The following is a 26418-nucleotide window of genomic DNA, read 5'->3' on the forward strand; positions in this document are numbered from 1 at the left end:
TACTCTTGTCACGTCCTCTTGATTTCTAAAAATTTTATCCACATAAATCTTCCTTTAATTACAACTTATCATTTGATTTGATCCAAAACAAGGTTTTGAAAAATAATCATTTATTATCAAAAATTGTAAGATATAGCGAGATTGTTCTAAGATGTTGAGAATCAAAAATTTTGTTGATTTTCAAGAAGTGCTAACCCAATTGTTTAGCACTTTAGCATACTAATCTTTTCTCAAGTGCCAACAAATGTTAAAAAGCTAGAAGAGTTGACCAAGTAAATTTGTCTGACCATTCACCCAAGATAGTATTCTGCTCGGTCAAAATAGAAACCCATGATTGCTAACAAACTGTGCAGCTCGTTGACCCAGGCAATTCAAACACTCAAACTACCTTGAGCAAATCATACTCGCCCATCCAAGGTAAAGATTTTAGGTGGGATATGGAAGCTAAAAAGGGGGAAGCTTTTTAATCTTCGGCGGTTGAACCAAAAAGTCATGACCTGGCCATCAGTGCAGCTTAGTCTGGGTCAGCAAGTTTAGTACAATGGTCCCAAATCCCAATGCTATTATCTATTCAGGTATGTTACAAGGCGATCAAAATGTCTAATAAATCATTTTAGATACAATATATTGGTTCCTCGCACTTGCTAATTATCCCATGCTATATAACAGTACCAATCCTTGGGAGCTCTTCATCAAACATTTGCATTTTTCAGTATCTATATCATATAAGATTGTATACCGACCTTTATTCATTTCATTATTTCTTCATATTTTCTTCATAGACACAATAGATCAATGATATTGTCCATGATTTTGTATAATCCCAATTAATGATTCTTGGTGTCTTCAATGCTACGAAAATGCTGACATATCTTTGAGCCTCTTTTTCAAAATATAACTATAAGAGTTGCGAAATCTGAAAAGATAGCCTTTTTTTTTATAAACTCTTGAGCACCAAAACAATGCAAAAGAAGAAAAAAACAAAGTTAACAGAATAAAGGTTAAATACATCTGGAATCTCTTTTACTGTTGTTGGTGCTTGGAAGATATGGATATGCAGAATATGCTCATATCCATTTCCATGATCAACATGCCTTGCGTCGGTTGAAATGGGTTCAAGAATTGACACCACCCTCTTCCTCTCCACTTCTCTACTCAAAATTTGTAAATATTGATATTCATATGTATACCGTCCTAGGATATAAATATTTTTTTGAAATTTTTCTCAAACCCCAACGTTGATGCAGATGTATCATACAGTTACCATTACAGATACCCACATAGCAGGACATGGATACTAACACATCTTAACGAAGGTTCTTTTCATCTTCATAGTCTATTTATATTTAAACTTCAGTTACATAGTTATTTGTTTATTTAAAATCCAAAGTTTTATAGATTTGGTTGATTTTTCCATCATAATTATCATATCTAACTCATTTATTATACTCTTTGGAACAAATAATTAATACTGTAAATATCTAATTTTACTCTGCATTTGCCTAAAGAAATATGGATACTTCTCATCCTTTCAATCCAAAAATATGACAAATAAAATAAAGGATATTACTACTTTACAATTCATGTGTGTTTGCTTATAACAAATGAGGATATGAATTTGAATAGTCCTCTTGATATCCCATATTGTACACACATTATGAGGTATGAAACCGACCAACGTCTGATGCTTTTTTAACCTTAATAGAAAGACTTGGTAAAATTTTTCAGAACTAATAGAATACCCAGCCCTATGATTTCTTGAAGTTGGTTTTTATATCTTTTGCTTCTCGATTTATGGTCCTTTGTTTATCATCCCTGCATTTCATGATTATTTTTCTAAAATTCCTAGCATGCCTCCAATAATTTGTTTTGAATCGAGAGCTAAAATTGGCACCCTTTGTGGGCTATCATAATTCAAAGAAATACAGATTCTTCCGTTCTTTTTTTTTTCTTTTTTTTGGATTCTAGTTTCAGAAGCAAAAGAATCTCACGTTTACTTTAAGTATTTAGAAAGAGTTGGTTTTCGAGAAGTTCAACTGCATTAAATATGTAGAGCATTGAAAAATCCTAGAACAACTAAAAATGATAATAGTTTCAACAGCGTTAAATATATAAACCATACGAAAATCCTAGACCAACTGAAAAAGCTGCAAACTGTTTAAGCTAACTTCAATAACTGAATAGCCATTCCAACAACATACCTAACATCAACAGCTTGCAAATTAGTACAAATCTTTGCCACTGTTGCCAGACCAAAATCAGTGATATCAGATCCAGAGATATCTAGGATCTCCCAAGAATGTTCAGCAAATACAATGAGGCGATCATCATTCAACAATTTTCTCCTCCTTGCAATAGCCACCATTGCCAACTGCAGGCCAATTGCAAGCTCAGAGTTTATATGTAATATTAAATTGCAGGGCTCAATTGCATCAATTGCATTAATTGCATTTTGCACATTATAACCCAGTCATCTTGGCTACATTACAGTCCCATAACTGAAACATACATGTAAGGGAAATTCAGGAATACTGTCATAGTAGATATTACGCAACAAGAGATATCAACTTGGTGGTGTCATTGTGCAAGTCAATTGACATGTGAACCTAGAACATGATAACAAGAATCTTAAAGATTCATGTAAATTAGATAGCTTATTTACGAACATTATATATCCTATTTTGAGATGCAAATAAAATGCCAATGAAGGTTCACAGTCATGACACCGAACTACATACTGGTAGGAGACCAATGTTGTACCATACCAAACCATCCCGATACACCAAAAAACTTTTTTATTTTTTATTTTCAAGATTTTTAAGATTCCTTTATTTAGTTTGAGTGGAAATAAAGTTTTGTGAGCTCCTCTTTTATGTTTAAATGTAATATACTTTAATTTTTAATGTTACATGCCTAAAGGATGGTGTGACTATATAATGTATTAAATTAACTAAGTATAAAATTGAAAATACAAAATATTTATATTAAAAATTAGACATACAACATATATGCATCTATTAAATTCCAAGTTTAGTGTTGACATCTCTCTGATGGGGGCTCACAGTCCCCAAGCCCCACACCATTGCCTTCCATTGCTTCTTGGCTTCATGCCAGGTTACAATGCTGTCGTGGACCGATTGGAAGGTAGCACCAAGGTTCTACTCGTAGGAATTGGAAGTGGCAGCAAATTCATATGCTCGGTTTGGTTGGATCATTCACTTGGATGAAAAATGAAAGCAAAGTGGCTTTTGATTCAAACTTGAATGTGAATGAACAAAATACAAATGCAGACAAATAAATCTAGTGGGCATAACAAGGCACTCGCACTAGCCTAATCTTCTAAGGATTCGGAGGGAACCCCTAATAGCCTAATCTAACAGAGGAGAAAATCCTCTTGCTAGCTCAATCTAGTGAGAATTTGATGTGGCTCTCCCTAGCCCAAGCCCTAAGGCCAACCCTCACAAGAGGATTTTACACAGATTACTTGACCCTTTGGAATATCCTGCACAATAGCCCCTCTAAGGCTATTTATAGGCTGTAAGGCTGAATGCAGTTGCTGGGATGTAGTTGCTGGACGCCCATGTTTGAATTCCGAATGCAGGCTGCTAGGCGCATTTGGCCGCGGATGGCTGCGGTTGGATTGGTTTTGCCATGGTTGGCTATGATTGGCCGCATTTGGCTATGTTTGGCTGGTTCGATCACGAGGATGGCGCGCGCAAGTCTTCTGCTACCCGGCCTAGCTCGCGCGGCTGTCGGGACCTACGCACGGTCGGATATACGGGCGCGTTCTGGCTTGAAGGAAAACTACGAGCACATGCAAGGTCGCGCACGCAGATGGCCGGGATGCGCCTTCCGTGCACCCCGGAATGCGCATACGGGCCAGCCCCGTTTGCAATGCCCTGCAATACTTTGGGTCCCTCGGGGTGGCCTTAGGCCGGATGCCCCGCTAGGTAGTAGAAAAACTTGTTGCCGGGGCCTCTGCACTGTTGTCGCCTCGCTTGCAATGCCCCTCAGTACTTTGGAACCCTCGGGGTGGCCTTTGGCCGGATGCCCCATTAAGGCAGTAGGAAAATCTTCTATCGCAGCCTGTAAGCTGTTGTCGCCCCGTTTGCAATGCCCCTCCGTACTTTGGAACCCTCGGGGTGGCCTTTGGTCGGATGCCCCGCTAGAGTAGTAGGGAAGGCTGCTACCGCGGATATGCTTGCCATGCTTGACCAAAGTATGCCAGGCCCGCAAGCGCAGATGCGTTGGCCGCTGGCCCACGAACTAGATAAGTGTGCGCGCGTGTGCGCATGCGGCTGGATGGGCGCGCAGAAGCTTGTGGGTTGCGTGCTCGATCGTTGCCTTGTTTGGCTGGTGCGGTCCGCCTCTGTGCGCGACCTGGCGCGCGATGCTGCGTGCGCGCAAACGGTTTTGTGCGATCTAGCGCCCGCTGAGCTGATGGGGTGTATTCTAGCGCGCGGGCTGGTCCTGCACGCTGTTGTTGGTGCCAATTCCGTGCACAGGCATTGGTCATGGCTTGTGTGTGCGCTTGTTTGCCTTTGATTCGTTTGGACGGCTATGGCCAGGCCGGCCTCTAGGCTCATTAGTTGCCCGATCTGGTCCCCAAATGTTGCCCAGACCTTGCCGAACTTGGTGCTATCGCGGCGCTGTTCGCGGAGGTTTCCATCAATCCCCCTCCCTTTAAGAACATTCTTGTCCTCAAGGATGAAATTCGGATACCTCTGGACTACCTCATCGTAGTCCGCCCAAGTAGCATCCTCCCTTAGCAATCTGCCCCATTGAATAAGGACTTGCCATACTTTCTGGCGAACTCGTCCGCTTCGCCGTATGCGGTACTCGAGGGCCTCGATTGGTTGAAGAAGCAATCGGCACTCCTCATCAAAGGACGGTAGTTCCTGCTTAATTAAAGTCGGGTTACCTACTTTTTCTTTCAGCCATGATACATGAAAGACTGGATGGAGTAGGGATGTGGCTGGTAGCTCCAATCGGTAGGCAACTTCTCCAATACGTTCCATTATCTTGAATGGCCCGTAAAATCTTTGCGATAGCTTGTGGCTGAACCTGTTCTTGAGTGATTTTTGTTTAAAAGGCTTTAGCTTCAGGAAGACATACTAGCCTGGCCCGAAGACATCTCTTCGACCTTGGTAGTAGTATCTTTTCATTCTCTCCTGCACCTTCCGAAGCTCCCTTCTAATATTTGCAAGGACTTCGTCCCTTGCCATCAATTCCTTCTCGACCTCATTGCTTTTGGCCGTGCCTCTCTCATAAGAAGTTAACAGTGGAGGAGGCCTCCCATAAACTAACTCAAAAGGACTCATTTTAATAGAAGAGTGATGGGAAGTGTTGTACCAGAATTCAACCCATGTAAGGTAATCTTGCCATCTTGTCTGTTGCTCATGACAAAAGCAGCGCAAATACTGCTCTAGAGTCCTGTTGGTGACCTCCGTTTGTCCATCTGTCTGCGAGTGGTATGAGGAACTGTATTTCAGCTTGCTTTCTTGCAGTATGAACAGTTCCTTCCAAAAGGTACTCATGAAGATCTTGTCTCAGTCCGTGAGGATGCTCCTCGGCACTCCATATAGCCGCACCACCATCTCCACGAATGCTTTGGCTACGGATTTGGCTGTGTAAGGATGTTTGAGGGGAATAAAATGTGCATACTTACTCAGCCGATCCACCACTACCATGATCACTTCGTAGCCCTTGCTTACCGGCAATCCCTCTACGAAGTCATGGACAAATCCTCTCAAATAAGGCTCGGTATGGGAAGTGGTTGCAACAGTCCCGAGGGTGCTCTTGGGTCATATTTGATCCTTTGGCATGTGTCACATTCGGCCACCAAAGTTTTGACTTGTTGCTTCAGTCTTTTCCAAAAGAAAAAATGCTTCACACGCAAATAGGTGAGAAGCCAAACCAAATGACCCCCTTCCTTACTGTTATAAAAGTGGTCTAAGATGCTCTTTCTCTAATTAGGGACGTCAGGAACATAAATATTACCATTGTAATAGATCAGTCCGTCCTTTAGCTGGAAGTTGGCAACACCACCCGTAGATGCTTCAATTTTCTCTTGGATCTCCTGGGCTCGAGCATCTAACTTAGTGGCTTTGCGGATTTGGCTCCAAATCCGCCAATCTGCCCCGCTGATAGCAGCACAAGTCTGCTGTCCATCTTCTTCTGCGACCTATAGAACTTGGTTGCTTTGTTTTTGGGATAGTGCATCTACAATTTTGTTCTTTTTGCCTAGCTGGTATACTATATCGTACTCAAATCCCAGCAGCTTGACAAGGAACTTCTACTGCTAAGGTGTTACAATTTTTTGGTGTAGGAGATGCTGCAATGTCTGCTGGTCTGTGATGATGGTAAAGTGCCTGCATAAGAGGTAGGGCCTCCATGCCTTCACTGCATGAACTACAGCCAGTAACTCCCTTGCATAGGTACTCCAAGCCCTCTTCCTTGGCCCCAAAGCCTTGGAGATATAGGCCAACGGTCTCTTCTCCTGCACCAGAACAGCCCCAATACCTTCGCTGCTTGCATCGGTATATACTTCAAAAGTTTTGTTGAAGCCTGGTAGGGCTAACACCTGGGTCTGCATCATGGCTGTGAGACCCTGGAATTGGGCCCGGTCCACTTGACCGGCCCAGTCCCAAGCACGTGAGGCAGCGGGATGGAAGGAATCCATCCCGAAGAAGAAGGAAGCCCTGTTTTAAGGGCTTCTTCCTCCTGCACATGAGGCAGCGGGATGGAAGGAATTCATCCCGAAGAAGGAAGCACTATTTTTAGGGCTTCTTCCTCCTTCCATTGAGGCCACCCGAGGTAGAGCCGTCGTGCCCGAGTTCCCCTCGGGTCGGAGCTTCTTCTTCTTCGTGTTGCCGCCGAAAGAGAGAGAGAGGGCCGTTGGGTGGCCTTCTTCTTCCTTTGCCGCCGGAGAGGAAGAGAGGCGTCGGATCTACGTCGGGGCGGAGGCAAGAGTCCTCAGCCTTCCTCTCCTCTTCTCTCAGTGCTTGGCCATGATGTGTTGTGGTTTGGAGCCGGCCAATCGCCGGATTTGGGTCCAAAACGGCTTCGACATGTGAGCTCTAGCCGCCGGCATGTTCGCCGCCGCCGCCGCCGCCAGCCGCTGGGGGTGGCTGGATTTGCTCCGTCACCTCATACCACCGTCGGGGCCGGCCACCGCGGCCGCCCTTAGGTTCGACCGAGAAGAAAGGAGGCGGGGGGGTCACGGATCCCCTGTTGCGCCAAAGGAGAAGAGGGGAGTCGGGAGAGAAAAGAAGGAAGAAGAAAAAGAAAAGAAGGAAAAAGAAAAAAGAAAATAAAAGAAAAGAAAAAATAATAATAATAATAATAAAGAGAGGGGGTGGTTTACGAGTATAAACCCGAACTTGGAGTGCTAGGCACTTCTGCAGGGTCAGCCATGGAAGTATATTAAAATTTAAGTTTTTGTATACAAATATTGTGATGAATTTTAAAAGAAGAATATGATTTTTGAATATTAGGTTCTGCGAGGAATTTGCGGAATTAATTGGATTTGTTGTGGATCGCGTTCGCAAGATAAGTAATGTAACCTCTTTACTAGATTTATCGGCAAACTATATATATTTTACGAATCGAATTATTCATGATTACGAATTTGATGCATGGGTTATATATATATTTTTAGAATATTGTATGACTCTGATTGAACGTATTTGCTTCTGATTTGGATTGTGTTTGATTGCTCTAACATTGTACCATTCGGTTTGGAACAATGAATATAATGTGAGAAAAGATAATAACATGAAATAGATTCAGACTCGCAATCGGGCTATGTTGAGGACCCTGCCAATGGGGGCTAATACGTTGGTACCACAAGAAGATTAGTCGGTGATATGACCCTACCACAGGGAACATGTGGTCATAGTTCCTGGCTGAGTTGAATCTGGTAAATTGAAATAAATTAAGATATGAACAACATTTGGTTTTGACACTACATGTCTTCATGACTGAAATATGAAATAGAGAACTAATTGAACTTCAACCTGGTTATGTTGAGGACCCCGCCAATAGGAACAGATACGTTGGCAATTGACTGTCCTGAAGGACTCACCGCAAGAAGATTAGTCGATGTTGATGACCCTGCCATAGAAAACATGTGATCATAGTCCAGGATCGACAAGATGAATTGAATATGTGAAAGAATCTCGAAACCGTGAAAAGAATCTTAAAAATTTAAGAAATATTTGACTTGTACTTTGGAACTGCATATATATTTATTTTCTACATATTATTGCTTATTTATCTAGCTAGAGTGTTCATTACCTACTGGGCTATTTAGCTCATTATACAATTTCTTGTTGTTTTACAGATTTCGAGAACTAGTCTATTAGGGTTCCAAAATGGGAGAGCGACTAGAAGGATTGTGGCACAAGTTATCTTAGATTAGGGTTATTTACGTTGATCTATTATCTTGGACATTTATTATGATTGCAGGACATTGCAAGGTTTTGTTATTTTAAGAACTAGGTTTTTGCATGTTGGTAAATTATTGTTCCGCTGCGTATTTAGAACTGTGAGACCTTATGACTTGAGTTAGTCGATGGAATAAGATTGCATTTATTCAGTTAAATTATTTTAGATTTATATAATTGAGATGTTTGGTTAAGATGTTTGCATGCTCGTGGGGAGAGTTTCCTATGGGTGTGCGGCGGTTGGCGCGACCCCCGACTCGTGATTTCGGGTCGAGAGCGTGACAATGGCCCTCTTAAGGTTATCAAAGGCCTCTCTTGCTACATCAGACCATTGGAACTCGCCCATCTTTAACATGTTGGTCAGCGGCTTTGCGATCAGCCCATAGTGTTGCACGAACTGCCGGTAGTATCCAGTCAACCCCAGTAATCCCCTTAAGGCTGAGATGTCCTTCAGTAGAGGCCAGTCGGTCATGGCCTCGATCTTCCTTTGATCAACTTGCACACCATCTCTAGAGACAATGTGCCCAAGTTACTTCAATTCTTCTTAGACGAAGGCACACTTCGAAGGCTTGATATAAAAGTGGTGCTCTTCCAAGATTTGTAGGACTCGTTTCAGGTGCTGCAACATCCATAGTTCTAGAATAGACCAAAATATCATCGAAGAAAACTATCACGAACCTTCGTAGATATGATCGAAACACTTCGTTCATAGCCGCTTGGAAAGTTGAAGGTGCATTGCACAGGCCGAACGGCATGACTAAGTATTTGTAGTGCCCTGAGTGGATATGGAAGGCTGTCTTGTGGACGACTTCTTCCCGCATCCGTATCTGATGGTACCTGACCGTCAGATCCAACCATGTGAATACTTTGCTCCATGCAACTCATCGAGCATTTCGTCCACGGTCAGGATAGGAAACCGATTCTTGATAGTTGCCTCGTTTAAGGCCCGGTAGTTGGTGCAGAAGCACCACATCCCATCTTTCTTCCTCACCAACAGGACTGGTAAAGAAAAACACTTGAACTTTGGCGGATTAGCCCTTGTTTTGACATGGTGTCCACCTGCCTTTTAATTTCATTTTTTTGGCAATGTGCGTACCGGTATGGTGGAACGTTGATGGGCCTGGATTCATCCTTCAACCTGATGGGGTGGTCGAAGGTCCGCCGAGGTGGTAGGGATGTGGGTTCCTCCAAGACGCCCCGATGTGCCTCTCCAGTAGGCGCCGAACTTGCAAAGGTAGTGCCTCCAATTCCATGCCCAGCTACGGCCGAGAGTTGGGTCTACCGAAATATTAAAAACAAAACAAGTACTTGGGGTTGTAGGCCAAGCGACTTGATGGACAAGTAACTTTAACTTGGGGGCCAAGTAACTTGATATCTAAGTTACTTAAGCACTAAGTAACCTAATGACTAAAACTTATTAAAAGATAAAATAACTACGAACTTAAGATATTAAATTTGGATTGTCAGATAATTTTGATCATGGTCTATCGTACTGCCCTGTACCGCCCAGTATGTTGCGTACCATACCATACCGAAAGAAAAGTGGTACAAAACATACCTTCAAGTTGGTACAAGCCCCGTAGCGCCCATACCGAGGCATACCGCCCCATACTAAGGCTTACCACATGTACCGAGTCGTACCATATGTACCGAGGCATACCAAGGTGTGTACAGGTCCATACCAAAATGTACCGAGATAAAAATTGAGAAAATAGTTAGAGAACTATTTCGATATAGAGGTATATACCGTATCGTACCGAATCAATAAGATACCGATACGATACCCAATACCAAGATTGCGGACCTTGATTTTGATGCTCCAACATTCTTTGTTAACATTCCTTGCAGTTGGTTGATGACTTGATTATGATGATAGATACATAGATTTTCCTTCCTTTTGCCACATTTCGCTCAAAGGGTTGAAGGGAGATTGTGCATTGTATCACATGATTCGGACCCATGACTTCAACATTAGGCAAGTTCAACTCACCCTGCTTACCCCATTTAAGATTTCAAGCAACCAATGCTTTTATAGTAAATACGAGTTTACCTAATTCCTCCCTACTTATTCTTCTAGACTCTTAAAAGTCTAGGGGAATTTTGGGGCGTTGCTTCTTCGTTGTGTGAGCTTAACCGCAAATAAAAAGGTAGATGATTACACCTGCCAACTAGTCAAATATGTTTCATGGCGAACCCCTTTCTTGCCCAGATTTTCCTTATCTTGGAATTTGGCCCAATCTTTAAAGGATTTATGGCAAGTTAACAAAATATTTTTCAGTCCATTGAGCCTTCTTAACTTTGACTGATGCTATACCCACCAAACATCATCCCTTGCACTAAGGTGCCAAGGTATCTTGGAGCCTATATGTAAGGTGCAACGCAAGATGCATGCCTTCACGAAGTAGGCACAAAATTACAAATCTATAAATTACAGTCGTTACACATAGGGCGGACATGGCATGTTCCTCCGCTTGTTTCAGATGGACAGAGACATAACTGCAACTTCAGCTGCAGCAACAGCTGATGAAGAAGAAGAAGAAGAAGAAGAAGAAGGAGAAGGTGATGATGAAGAGCAGCAGCAGCAGCAGCAACAAAAGAAAAAGATGAAGAAGGAAATAAAAGGACTTTGCTCCCCCACAGTCGCAGGGTCCATTGATGCATCTAGAACCAGGCATGCCCTATCCAAACAAGATGGAAAACACAAAGAACACAAAGAATAGGAAAGAAAATAAACAAAAAATGAGGAGGGAGGAGGAGGAGGAGGAAACACAAAAAGGGAGGACTTTAGCCCCTTGTTTCACACAGACTTCTTGTATGGATGGCTCTTTATTCTTCATATATATTTTGCATTTGACTCATATTTCAATTTTTATATTTTATACATTGAATAAATCAGAAAATTTCACAATCTGTGACTCGATGCACGATCCAATCCTATCTAACTCACTCTACAATTCACTACAATCATGATCTTAGCAACATTCAGTAGCGTGGATGCCCTTGTCCAAAGAAAACCAAAAGAAGATTACCTGGTTGATGGCTTGATGCTGCCACATAGGAGAGAGGAGAAGCCTGCCGCACCAAACCCTAGAGCTCCAGTAAGCCCCTTGGAGTTCCTCTTTTCCCCTTTTTCCCTTACCAAATCAACCATATTTCCTCGACTTTTCAATGCGGAGCTTTGATAAATTGCTGAGATTTATTCCCGTGGATCCAGTCAAGAGATCAGCTTTATTTAAGAAAGCGCACTTCTTTGCAACTTAAGCCTCAAAGTGCAGCTTTGAGGCTTTTTATGCACCTGTCTAAGAGGATTCTGCCTCACTACAAGGTAGGAGCTCAGGGTAGCTTCGCCTGCACCTTGTGGCTAGGCACATCTTAAGCATGCCTTTGACAACCCTAGTTATCGCAATATATCTCTTGCAAACATTTACCCTTGCAAGTGGCAAACTCTCGCACAAGCAAACACCCCCCACCCCCCCTCCCTCCCAAAACCTGTCCAGAATAAACAGGTTTCGGGATTTTTTCTAGAGGTAGGTCAATTCCAAGTCAAGCCAGAATCAACCTGATTATAACCGGTGGCTTCAGTTTTAGCCCCCCTGCCCCCTTGAACCTGATGGTTAATGATTGAACCAGTTGAGAACCACCCAGCTCCTAAACTCGGCATAGTTGATAGTTCTCTTTTTTCTCTATGTGGTTTGGTACACTGAAACGATGTAGGCTATAAAGAGTAACAAACAAAATGAGCCACCAGGCTTTGGGATGTGCAGTTGCATTTCAGCTACTTTTATCCTTGATTAGTTTATTGACTTCATGTATCCCAAATTCCTAAATTTACTGTGATTTCGATGATATATTTGAGGATAAATTTGATTTTGTTATCCGTGATCTTTGTACACCATGATTTGCTTTTTTTCATCTTATATACATATATGATTAGTAAGTGAAAAGTTGAATGGGTTGGTGGGTAGGTATGGGTTTATTTAAATCCATGTGTTGCGCATGGGTTTATTTTTTTGACCCAAACCCTGATCAACCTGAACTGAAGCCAACCCAACTGAACCCATTGCCCCCCCCCCAACCTTCTCTTATCCCCTACTTCTAAGTAAATATAGAAATGAGTGATTACCTAAGTCTAATTAAGCTCTTATTTATTCTATAAATCCATTGGAAATTGTTGGCAATGCCCTTGCTTGCCCCATTGTTTAATTAAAGGCTAAGATGCACTCAAGGATTGGACAACAGTACCTCCTAGTTTTAACCTACCAGCACTGTCTCAATTTACTGGCACACTTCAGTTGTTTCTAGCATTACACCTGGTTACTTTCATGCATCATATAGCATGTATTCTTCTCAAATGCTTAAACCGCTTTTTACTTTTTTCCAAGCATTATATCAGCTCATCATTTTGATGAGTACATTTGACAATCCCTATCCCGTTGACATCCTGCCATTAGGCCAATATTACTTCTGTTACATCATCCTTTCTCCTTGATGCATCTATTCAGTGGAATAACCTAAATGCTTACCATTTCTATAATCAAGGTCCGCCGTACCAGTACCGGTCGGCGTACCGGTGGCAGCCCAGACCGGTACAGTACCGGTCCCGTACCGGTTCCGAATTCAACGCTGATACACGTTGATCCCATACCGGTCCGTACCAGTTCCGTACTGGTCTCATACCGGCTCTCCAACGATAAGCTAACAGTACCGGATTCCACACTGATCCGGTACCGATCCGAGGCCGTACCGGCACGGACCGGTACGGCAAACCATATCTACAATAATTCTTAACTGTACATTCTACTTGTGTTCAAGAGAGTAAGGGCTAAAGAGATTGAAGCAGTCTCTTGTACCGCATACCCATGATAAAGTGAAATTCACAGATGTCTTTTGCATAGTCTATTATAGTATTAGATGGATAATACACTATAAAGATTGAACATGCAACTTGCACATGCATGCCTAAGTGCAGTGTACAGCTCATGGCACAAGTCATTACTTACTATTTTTCTTGAATTAATACATTAAAGAAAAAAAGCATCAATCTAGCCAAGCTTTGAGTACTTAAATAAAGATGCACCAGATTACAGAGATGCCTCAATTCACCTTCCAAGACAAATTCTGCTTTCAATAAGATAATCGGTACCCTTAGAATGAAAAGGTTAGTACAATAATCACCACAATAAGTTAAAAATACCTCAACAAAAGGTTATGAGAGTACAAATCTACAATAGCTTTTAGTGCAGCTAATGCAGAAACAATAAGAGTTATTTTACAGAAACAAAACAAAATATGACGTAGTCCAAAAGTCTGGATATTGAGACTTGAATTCATTATTTCATGAAGTACCTTAATATCAGGTGGGAATCCTGTGGCAATCTCTGATATATCTGTGATGATGTCCTCAAGATGTTGCCCAAGGAATCCAAGACATAAGCTGACTAACCTTCTAGGCTTAGATTTCTTCAATGGTAAAGCTGAAATCGGTACTTCAGCAAGTTACCATAAATAAAGATATCACAATAATGTGAAGAAGAATAGATAAGAAGAATACAGGTCTTCAACTACAACTATTGACAGAGTTGTTTGGATAGGAATATATCTACTTTTAAGTAACTAAATAGCCAATCATGTTGTGAATCACATGGCGAAATATCTGATTCACGAGAATCACAGAGTTATTTCATCAAATTATCCAAATAATATATGTGGTACGCCAGGCAAACAATTAGTCAAATTTATTTTTATCAAATGCAATGACCATGCATTAGAGAAAAAAAAATGTTAAATAGAATATTAAGACTAGGATCTTGCTGATTCAGTTTACAAAATATGATATACAAGAATGCTAGCAGATGTCAGCAGTGCTGCCGAAAATATATTATTGATTCAGTTATTTTATCTTCAATGAGTGAGACTAAAACACCTCAAGGGTCTTTAGAGAGCTTGGATTAGCTTGCAACGAACCATGACTAAAATTCAATTTCACATCAGCTAGCTTACTGAGGTTAGAAATGCTAGGGCTTGGTTGAAGAGGAAAAGAGGAAAAGGAGAAGGAGAAAGGGCATCAGACCTTATCTCCCACTTTCGGCATTACATAAAAGAGTTGGCCCTCTTTCTAGAAGTATTTTTGAAAGAATAAAAAGATAAGTCAGGGTTTCATAAATTTGCAATGCTTGTATTGGAGACATTATTTGATGTTGGAAATAGAAAATTTGAGGCTGATCAATATTACTTCATTCCTTTTATACCTTTTCTTTTCCTTTTCCCTCCTTACCTTCACTTCATTCTTATTCAGGTCCTCTGATGTCCATAACCTTATTATCTTTATTCTTTACACTAGTACTAGCTCAAATTTCCTCTTCGTTATGTTGATTTATTACAATAGAATCAACCAAAAATCATTAGATATTGCTCAATCTTCTAAAGCCTAGATATATTGCTTGGAGGTCTCAAATTGGAGTCTTAAATGCCTATTATGAGTTTCATGCAGATATGAAGAATACAAAATACTGTTATGTTGAAAATTCTGCATGCACGAAACTAATTAATTTGAAAAAAAAAAAAATTTGCTCTAAGTTACTAGAGTTTCCAAGACCTTGTATTAGATTTAGAATAGTTTGACAACCAACTGGTTGCTGTTGAGAAATTTAAGCCCGCCCGCAAAAAAAATCATGGCTTAACACAAGAAACAATGGATCTGACCAATAATGAAGATTTGCCTGCACATAGTAGCAAATCAAACAATATCCATCAATTTTAGTTGATGCTCATACAATATACTAACAAAACTGATGAATAAAATAAATTCCAGAAAATAACAATGTCCAGGCCAATAAGGAAAATGAAGATAAAAGTCATTTTCAAAGAAGATGAAGATCAGAGAATCATGAGAAGATAGAAGCCAAAGACAGCAACAGTACTATGAAAAAGATAAAGAGAAAAAAGGGGGAAAACCAAGAAAGAATGATAAGCATCGTTGAGAATGGTAGGATGCCTCATCTCATCTCCCTTTCTTTGTTTCACTCTTGGAACCGGCTCCTTACTGGACTCTCACTCACTTACCCTTAGCTGATGTGTCATCTCACCTAAATTATGTCAATCTCCATAACTCTAGCTTTCTACAGATCTCACCATGTTTTAGTCTCTATCACTTATCTAAACCTCTCTAAGAATGAAAAAGTCCTTCTGATCCATGTGCACCAATCACTTGATTTGACTACTTCTAATCGATCAGGCTACACCAACATTCTAGTTCACTAAGATAAAGTTGATGGAGATTTGGATTTCAAGCTTATGCACAAAGGAAACATCATTTGATTGCCCAACCCTCAATCTTGTGGTTTGATAGCATGTCATGCTGCCAGGATTGATCCACATTGTTCAATTATATGATCATCCATGCTGCAGATTGTTTTTGCCAAAGGATTGATGGATGTTAGGAGCGGTGATCGTTTAGATTTATTTGATTTTGATTTTTTTCAAAATTTTAAATTTTAACTTAATCTTAATCTACTTAGTTGTGATTACCTTTACCTTTGTAACCAAGAGATGAGGCTTAGAGCTTTTGTTAGAGTCGAGATAAAAAATAAGAACTAAACATTCTCATCAAATAAGTATTATCTTTATATCTTTACTTCTATATAAAGGCTTGTATCTCAATTATGTAGGCATGAACATATGGCAAGAAGAAATATCTCTAGTTTCCTCTTACTGTGAGAATAATATGGTGTGATGCCTTACTTGGTTCTCTGAGATAGAACACACTCTCTCTCCCCTTCTCCATCTTCCCTTTAGTTTCTTTTTTCTTTTTTTTTGGTTTCATTTACCTCTGTTGCTGCCATATTTTCATTATAATTCCACAGCCACCCAGAAGCCTACTTCCTAATGCCTTAGTTGCTGCAGGTTTCATCTCCGCCCATTGATGGCTGAATCTGTAGCAAACCCCTTTCTCATCCTTCCTCTATACTACCTTAAACATTTACCTTCAAACCTGAAATACGAGGGCCCTATTTGGTACCTTTTTCCTATTTCTTTTTTAAATAAAAACAAAAATACGGAATCCGATACAGAAAACATGTTTAGTTATTCTGTTTTTTTTAAAACATTTTTTAAAAGTGGGTTTTCACCCCTCTCCTCCCGACCCTTCTTCCACCCAATCTCGCCCTCAACCCCATCGCCCTACCCGACTAAGCTGGCTCCCCAGGCCTCATTGGCCACCTCTCCGGCTGATGTCGAGCTACCCCTCGTCCTCGATCATGTCGCCAACCCCATCACCACTCCCTCTCCCTTGGTTGCCTCTCCACCGAATGTCAAGCTCTTTCTCATCCTTGGCCTTATCATCGGCCCCATCCCCCCTCCCTCACCCTCATCGCCGGCCACATCACAAACCCTCGTTGTTAAAAAAAAGAAAAGAAAAAAGAGTGGACCAAACATATTTTCTATTGTCAGAAATTTGAAAAAGAAAATAGAAATAGAATTCTTGTTCCAATTTTTTTTAAAAAAGAAAAGTAACAATGATGCCAAGCACAGCCTAAGCTATACATAGCCATCCTATTTACCTATCCAAGCCACATCCACAATATCATCATACCAACCCTCCTAAGAGCACCAAATCAGATCAGGGGGTGAAGCAAAACAATGGAGAAATGGCGCAATATCTAGCCTTTTATGTTCAAGGACAGCTAGCTTGGAGGTGGTATCATATTGTTAAGTAAAAGATTTTTTTGGGTCACTCCAAGGTAGATTTGGTACCTTATCTTACAGAAGCAATAGTGCATCAATGTTAATATATATTTTCTATTATTTTTTGCAATCTAGCTAGTTTCTAGTCCACAATCTTTTCTATTGTCCTAGCCATTTAAAACATTGAACCAAGGTTCGCCGAACTAACATTAGGATCCATATCGATCGGTGACCAGCATGGTATGATATAGATCCATACCCTATCGTTCCAAGGAGAACCATTATTTTTTTTTTTGAATTTTTTTGAACTGAAATCAAAAAATAAAGCTATATATTTATGCATGATGGTAAAATATCAAGCTCAATCCTTCCCAACCAAGTGAGCAAGGATCAGTAGAGGGGTTTTACATCTTTAGCAGCTGAACAGAAAAGGCTGCTCCATGTGCTCAATCAAAAACAACTTTTCAACAAAGTTAAAGAGCACAAGGTAATGTTTGCATTGGTGTCTAAGAGAAAGATTCACAAGAAGAATGTAAGAGAAACTTCAAAGAGGTTAGTGAGTTTAGTGATGTTATCCCTGAGAAGTGGCATGGCGAGGCGAAGGGGGGAAGCAAGTACTTCGCCCTTTCTTTCCATCTCCTTCCTCTGATGGTGAAACCGTGATATATCAGCTAGCCATGGACTACTGCTCCGCAAACGTCGACCCTCTAATGGCACTCCTTTGCTTAGGTCCTGTTTCGGGGCTCTTCCTCGCAATGGAAGTGGTTGATAGCTCCGGTCTTGAAAACCGGTATAGTTCTCGCTGCCGGTGCTTTATCAGATGCTGAGCCCACTAGTTCGATGCATCAAACCGCTACCTCTCCCACCCCTTCCTCCGATGCCGGCTATCGATCTGGAGAAGATGCAGGAAATACAATTGTGCCATAAAGACTAGAGTGCTAGACTGATACAGGGAATGCTTACGTTCAGGAGAGGTCCCTTTTCTACCCGACGGGTGGTAAACATGGGGGGACATCTCCACGCCATTGACCTCGTGCCTAGATCATCATTACAAAATTTGCTATGTTACAGGATGAATCCAAAAGAGCATGCTGAGTTGGAGAGACAAATAGATGATCTCTTGCATAAAGGCTTATCAGGGAAAGCCTAAGTCCATGGACTGTACCTACTCTTTTAACTCCACAAAAAGATGGTAGCTAGCATGTGTGCGGATAGCCAGACCATTAATAAGATGACCATCAAGTATAGGTTTCCTATACCTAGATATGGTGACATGTTTGACATGGTGGTAGGGTCTAAGTGGTTTTCTAATATTGATCTTAGGAGTAGGTACCATCTACATTAGACTTTGTGATGAGTAGAAAACCACCTGTAAGACCAAAGAGATGGTCTTTATGAGTGGTTGGTTATGCCTTTTGGGTTGACCGATGCACCTAGTACTTTCTTGTATGTTGTGACTTAGGTGCTCAAGCCATCCATCAAGCAATTTCTAGCAGTCTATTTTGATGATATATTCATTTACAGCAACAGCAAAGCTGAACATCTTATTCATTTGAGGAAGATGTTTCAAGTTCTTAGGCAAGAGAAGCTCTATGTAACTCTAAAGAATGATCATTTATGAGCTCTTGTATTATTTTCTCAAAGTTACAACCAACCCCGAGAAGGTCAAGGCTATCATTGATGGGCCTAAACCTTCAAATGTTCATGAGATAAGGAGATTTCATGGATTAGCTGCCTTTTGTTGCAGATTTATTCAAGTTTTAGTACCATCATGGTTCCCATCATTGACTGCATTAGGAAAGGTAAATTATGGTTAAAGGCTGCTGTGAGGGCCTTCATCTAAATTAAAAGAGGTTGACTGAATCTCCTATATTCCAGATTTTTCAAAGGCCTCCGAAGTTTCCTGTGACACCTCAGGAGTATGCATACGTCAAGTCTATATATATCTTTGCCAGTCCTCTAATACCTTGGCAAAACATAAGCATGGATTTCATTATTGGCCTTGCTAGGACTGCCATGGACATGATTCATTATTTCTGATAGTGGACATGTGTTCTAAATGGCATATTTTAATTCCTAAAAAAAAGCCGATGTTTCCCGCACTGCAAAAATATTCAGTAGGACCAAGGATCGCCGAACCGGTATCGGTAGGCGTACCGGTCGGCCACCAGACCGATTCGAACCAGTACCGAATCGATACAATTGTTCACGCATCCGAAAGCCAAAAAAAATTGGCCTATCAGTACGAGATCGGTATGGGGCTAATACGGGACCGCTACAAGGCCGATATCGGCCGGTACGGGCAGTACCAATTTTTAACGCTGAACCGGACCGGTTTGGTACACACTGAACCAGCCGGTTCACCATACCATGGGTAGGGCAATGCATAGGACCCAAAAGCATGACATCTGACCATGATGTGAAATTCAATAGTTATTTTGGAAGACATGTAAAATATTAGGAACCAAGCTCCAATTTTCTTCTATAATCATCCCCAGACAGGCAATCAACTGAAAGTAGTCAACAAGAGTGATGCAGTGTGTGGGAAGGAGAAAGATGAAGGTGGAGATGGTGGAGGGCGTCACAAGTTCTCTCTTTTTTTTTTCTTTTTTCTCTTTGGTGTGGATGTGGCTTGGAAGGGAAGGGCATGCTGAAATGTGAGAGAGAGAGAAGGAGGCGTTGTTAATTGAGTGAGGGCTTGACTAGATTGGGTGAGAGCATAGTTAGATTGAATGAGGACTTGGCTATGTTGGGTGAGGCGTGGCTAGATTAAATGAGGCGCGATTAGGCTTGATGTGGCACGATTAAATGAATGTGGCATGGCTAGATGGAAGAGTCCTAATGGCACTCAAACTCTAGGGTAGGATAGCATGAGAATGGAAAGAGATGTTGGCGTGAGAGTGGAAAGAAATGTTGGCTTGAGAGTGGAAAGAAATGTTGGCATGAGAATGGAAAGAGATGTTGGCGTGAGAGTGGAAAGAGTCCTACACTCACTAGAACTCTCAAATAGAATGGCATGGGAAGGCTAGGATAAATAAGAGAATGGGTGGAAGAGTCCCACTTCCACTCAAACTCTCAAAGGGTTGGGCGCGAGAATGGGTGAAGAGTTCCACATCACTCAAACTCTTTCCAAGGCTTGGCGTCTCACCAGAAAAAGGGAGCGTCACACTCCAAGAAGAATAAGAGATTCAACTCAAAAATTTTCAACTCTAATCTGCCGATTTATTCATCATTCCTCCTTTTATAGTGTAGGAGATCAGAAACAAACAAAAGCAACCAGCTCTTATCCGCTAGAGATAAGAAGTTTGAAATAAATCAAACTCCTTTAAACAAGGACTCACTAACACTCACTTTGAATAAGTCAAACAAACAAAGTAAAATAAAAGGACTCTCGTGACTCTAAGAGTTGGTTTGCACATGCCCTGGGTGGGTTCACGCACGCCCCTAGTTCCCATCCATCTTAATTTCCGACTTTGAATGGGTCAACAAAGGATGTACTAACAATTCAAACCTTTGAATGAGTCAATCAAACAAAACAAAACAAAGAGGACTCTTCTAACTTCACGGCAAAAAAATTCTGTACTCAATGTGGCTTCACGCACGCCCCTGGATTGGGCTCATGCACGCCCCTGGTTGGGCTTCACGGACGCCCCTAATTGGGCTCCATGCTGGCTCCACGCACGTCCTTGGTTGGGCTTCACGCACGCCCTTGATTGGGCTCCATGCTGGCTTCAGGTTGGCTTCATGCACGCCTCTGATTGGGCTCCACGCACGCCTTTGATTGAGGATGTCACGCAATGCTCCTGATTGCCATCAAAGAGTCTAGGAAATTTGCTTAGGTATCTAATTCTGAGCATGTTGATGCTTGGGATGAGATCCTACCCATGGCCATATTTGCCTACAATAGTTCAGTCAATTATTCCATCAGTCATGGGCCACTTGAGGTAGTCACTAGTTATCATCCCAGAAAACCCATTAATCTTGTTCCATTGCCTCCTAAGTCTTGACCCTCTGAACTTGCCGAATCCTTTGCTTAATACATTCATGACTTCATGGAGAAATTAGATGGAAAATATCTATTAGCAATCAATGTTAAAGTCTTTTGTAAATGTGCACCATAGTTACCAAGAGTTTTAGGAGGGAGATATGATGAAGGTAAGAATTGGGCATGAAAGGTTCCCATAAGGATCCAACAAGAAATTGCAGACAAGGAGTATGGAACCATTTTAAAATGTACAAAGGATTAAGACTAATGATTATGTTTTGGATCTTCCACCAAATATGGGCATTAGTAATGGCTATAAATGTATAATATTGAAGAACTAGTGCTCTACAAAGGAAATCTTGACCCATTTGCTACACATGTACCTTCTTCCCCACAAACCCATAGACCTGCTAATTCTTCTACCCAAGACATTCTTATTCCCTTTTCTTCTCTTAGTTCACCACCTACCACACTTTCCTTCTACTTTCAAGACGAGAGAAAAGATAGAAGAAATCATTGATGACTGGATCATTTCTACAAGCATGGGATGATACTGGAAATTCCTTGTGATATGGCATGGTGGTCAAGATTTAGATGCAACATGAATTATAGAAGCAGAACTCAGGAAGCTTAACCCAGACCTACATGAGAAACAACAAAGCCTTCATTCACTGGAAGTGAATTCCCACAAGCCGAGAGAGTTAATGGAGATTCGGATGGCAGATTTCAAGTTTAGGTGTGAAGAAAACATCGTCTAATGGTCCAACCCTTGGTCCTATGGTTTAATAGCATGTGATGAAGCCACGATTGATTTGCATCATCCGATCATTTGATCATCCATGTTGAAGATTATTTTCGTCACAAGTATGATGATAGTCTAGGCTTGATGGTAGTTTAGATTTATTTGAATTTGATTCTTAAATTTGAAATTTTAATCTTTATCTAGTTAGTTGTGATTACCTTTATCTTTGTAACTAACAAAAGAGGATTCAAGCTTTAGTTAGGATAAAAATAAGCATAAGAAGTAAGAACTAATCATTCTTATCAGCTAAGTATTATCTCTATCACTTTTATTCTATGTATAGGCTTGTACCTCACTTCTGTAGGCATAAACAAAAGAATAAAGAAATTTTTTTGATTTTGTTTTAGTGTGAGACTGACATGGTGTGATGCCTTCTTGAGTTCTATGTGAGCCAGAACCCTCCCTCGCTCTCTCTCTCTCTTCCCTTCAATTCTTTTATCCTTTTTTTGTGTTCCATTTACCTCTGCTGCTGCCTTATTTACCTATCTAAGCCACATCGACATACCTTGACTCCAGCCTTCCCAAGAGCATGGATACCTAGCATGGAGGAGGCATCATATTAAGGCAAAGATTTTTTTTGAGTCACTCCCAGGTAACTTTGGTAGCTTATCTTGTAGATGCAATAGTAGATCAACGTTAATATATATTTTCTATTATTGTCTGCACCCTAGCAAATTTTTAGCCCACAATATATCTTGCTTTCCTAGTCATTTGAAACATTGAACCAATTCCATAACGGCCTGTTTGCTGTCCTACATGAAAAATGTTTACATTTTGTGGCTGTCCAAGGACAAAATGACTTCATTAGTGTCATATGAAAAAAAACAAATTTGATGTAGATGAATAGTAGATGGACAAAGAAAATAGAAAAACAACGAAACATGTGTTTCAGTCTAGATCAACAGAACTTATGACTGTACAGAATACCAAAAAAAAGAAAAAAGAGATAATGATCTATACGTTTTATATCATCACCAAGTATCATTCCTCTTGTTCACATGCTTATAATATAAAGGCTTTGAAGGAAATTCACTTTTCACCTATTCTGAATGAATGGCAGCATCTCAGAAATCAGTAAACCTAAAAGGTAAGCCATTTGTGAAGAAATTGCCTTTTGTTCATTTTTTTTGGTTGATGCATCAATAAATTGGGAAAAAATCATAAGTAAAACAACTGAAGGACAATAAACTCTCCCTGGACAAGAAAAATCCAGAGCATGTAAAAATAATACACTTTATGATGGATATCATCAAGCATAATATTCTGAAAACAGACCCAGTAACAAAGAGTCTGGATCTTAGGAATCCTCTGGATGCAAATGAAGAGGGCAGTGGTTTGTCTTTCTTTATTTATGCATGTGAGCGTGGGGGCCTTTTTTTTCTTTTTCTATATTCTGGGATGGATGTTGATCGAGATAGATAAGAGTTAGCCTGATATAGATTCATTAAAATATTACAGACATGGTTATTAAGCCAGGAATGGTACACGCAAAAGGACAATCAGACAACACTTGCACAAGCAGATTCCGACCCTTAAAGTGGCCCGAGGAGGATTGCAGCTGGGAAAGGTTATCTATGCAAATATGTCTGCATATTCTTCCTCTTTCTTTAATAAGTAATATTCACCCCCCAAAGGACTCCGTAATAATCACAGAAATCAAAAGGCACAAGTGTAAGTTCTCAGACCCTGTATCATAAATAATAACGATGACAAGATTATCAGAGAAAACAACAGGTCCTCAAGACCCAGTGCCCAATTCAATAATCAAATATACACACAACCAAGATTTTGGATGCAAATTAAGTAGATTTTGGATCAATAGTCGAATTCCCCACAACAACCACGTCATGAAATCTAATAGAACTAATTCCAAACGAGAAAACACATTAATCTACAATAAACTCGCCAGCTAACTGATAACCACACGAAAAAAAGAGGGAAAAAATTTGCGGCAAAGCTAACTATAGCAGGAAAAAAAATTAACCGAAAAAGAACAAATTAAGAGGAATTTGGGAGGCTTACGGAACGATTTTTGAGGTAGAGGAGAAGAAGAGACGGCCTTCGGGCGTGGATTGAGTTGGAGATTTTTGAAGGACGGCGTTATTTCGGTGGCCAACGACTTCCCCTTTTCCATCTGAGGACGAGAACAGAAAGGAGAGAACAGCGAAGAAGAAACGGCGGACGGGAAGAAGGGAAAAAATACACAAGTCGGATCGAATCAATTACGATATGAGTGTGGTTCAGTATCTGGACCGGTAGCCGAACCGGTGTCATTTGGAGTTTAAGGAAAGCAGGTCAGAAATGACTCTTAGTTTTTTTTATTTCATTTTTGGTACATCGGGATATTGTTAGTTTAGCCAGCTGGGACAGCCATGTGTAGAATGTAGACATTCTTTATAGCCCAATTAAAGCTGATCATCAGCGAAGCTTTAAGCCTAAACTCTATTTATTTTTAATCGGACTTCCGTAGTCCTAAATTTTATTTATTTTTAATCCAATATTAGGTATGTCAAATTTGACCATTGTTTATACCCAAACTCAGCCCATGATTAACTTTAAGCCCAACCAATCTTGGATTTGGTCCAGCCCAAAAGGTTTTACGTTGATTGAGGCCGAAGGTTTAGACACAGCAAGCGAAGCCGAGCTGGAAACTAGGCTTGTCTCATCAAAGGAATCGACTCAGGCTTGGCGATTAAAGCCCGGCCAAGTCCCATCCAACCAGAATTTTTTTTATTTTTCTTATATTATTTGTTTATATTTGATATATTTGTGTAATTAATTAATAATGATTGTTAATATGGGAATTTAATAGAATAACACTCCATTAATTTTCAACTTCTTGTTTTTGTGGACTTGGTCTGAAACATTATTTAAGGAAAACTTGTAGGGAAAAGCTAGCTAATGCCTATTGAATACGCATTCACATCCACTATGACCAACCTAATTGGAACTAGCGGCATGACCATTATGTTATGATAGTCCTAGGGGGTGCTAAACCTCCCTTAGTTGTGCCCTTAGCCTTACATTGCCTTCTATCGATAGCATTTTGAGCAAAAGAAAGAAAAAAAGTAGAAGATATAAACAAAGTAACAAATAAGAAGATAAAAACCTCCAAAAGCTTTCGGCAAATTTCCCTAAATTAATTGCATTCATGGTTTGCAGGGCACTTTATATTGTAGACTTAAAACTGCTCAGCAATGAAGAGTAAGTGAAAATAAAATAGATGAACAGTGACTCCTAATGTAAGTAGACTGTTACGATATTTAAAAAGAAAATAGGAAAAATGAGATAGCCAATCCCTAATAGATTTGGACTTCTCTCAAAAATCAAATTCGTGCTAGAAATTAATAATCCTTGTTCGATTCCAATCTAAAGAAGATTGAAAGCATTGTACCTCCCTTCATCACAAGCTTGTCAACAAAAGTTTGTCCTTAGACCTTCTAGTTGTGCACGAACATTTAAAATAACATGTTTTAATGTTGCAATTGAAACCACCAAAACCACCACCAACATGACATCATACATAGGTCTTCATTTATCATCATGATTCTACCATGCAAATGCATCATCAAATACTCTTTTCCCTTTTTTGTTTGTGAATCTTTCTTCAATAACAACCAACTTTAAGTTGATGAAATTCCTGATTTGCACGACTTGCTCTTACTGCTTCTTGAAGAGTTGATACAAAGAATTCGATGAATTGATCAAAATTTCCCTTGACCTTTGCTATGAGGATATCCTTGTTACCGCTCTACATCAATGGTTTTCCCAAAATAATTTTTTGGAGTCATGGTGCAGGACTCAAGATGCACAGAAAATGGCCACCATGATGCCAATAAATAACAAGAAAAAAGATTGGTGTATTCAGAAGCGGTGCTACGTCGATGCTGGGAGGCCACAGCCCCATAAGAGGTTCATTAATATACAACTCTTCTTGCATGTTGTGCAAACTCCCACCCCCCAACAACCCCCCTCCCCCAACCCCAATATATATATATATGGCCATAACATTTCTTAGCTTAAGGAATCACTAAAGTAGCTAGCATCTCAGACAGCCCTAGAAATCAACACAACTATCCATATAAGCTTAGTAACAAAAATTTCTCTAATGAAATTAAGGTTTGTGTTTGCTCTGAAGAGATGCATGGACTGCTACCATGACTTTCCCTCAAAATACAATGATTCTTCGACAAAATGCAACAAAGGAGGGTACTAGAACCCAAATAGTATGACCAGTCAGTCAAAATGTAGAAGAAAGAAGAGAGACCAGATTTTAGTGGCACAGAAGAATATAGAACCATCTTAAATGGAAAGTACCTCTAAAATGTTTGATAATGCCTATCATACCATTTTTCAGCATACAAAATAGTGAACTTGAATGACTCAATTTTTATAGAATCGCTAATCAGAACAGTTTTCCTTACCACAAGAGAGGACATGCACCTCCCCGGTGGAACCAATTTTGTATTGTCCCAATTTAACACTTAGCAAGTCCGAACTAA

At 40.4% G+C, this 26418-nt stretch overlaps 1 protein-coding gene across 1 annotated transcript in view; it reads right to left on the minus strand.

Annotated features, from left to right (window-relative positions):
• LOC103724163 overlaps positions 1-24128 on the minus strand; it is a 56391-nt gene extending 32263 nt beyond the window's left edge. Inside the window, exons 1-3 of the mRNA XM_039116670.1 lie at positions 23939-24128; positions 13794-13921; positions 2202-2371 (exon numbers count right to left, since the gene is read on the minus strand). Coding sequence (XP_038972598.1) covers positions 2202-2371; positions 13794-13921; positions 23939-24050 — 410 coding nt within the window. The 5' untranslated portion in view covers positions 24051-24128. The remainder of the gene's footprint in view (positions 1-2201; positions 2372-13793; positions 13922-23938) is intronic.
• Positions 24129-26418: the final 2290 nt, after the last annotated feature.

The sequence above is a fragment of the Phoenix dactylifera genome, unplaced genomic scaffold, assembly GCF_009389715.1.
Source record: "Phoenix dactylifera cultivar Barhee BC4 unplaced genomic scaffold, palm_55x_up_171113_PBpolish2nd_filt_p 000119F, whole genome shotgun sequence".
In the NCBI taxonomy this organism is placed as follows: domain Eukaryota; kingdom Viridiplantae; phylum Streptophyta; class Magnoliopsida; order Arecales; family Arecaceae; genus Phoenix; species Phoenix dactylifera.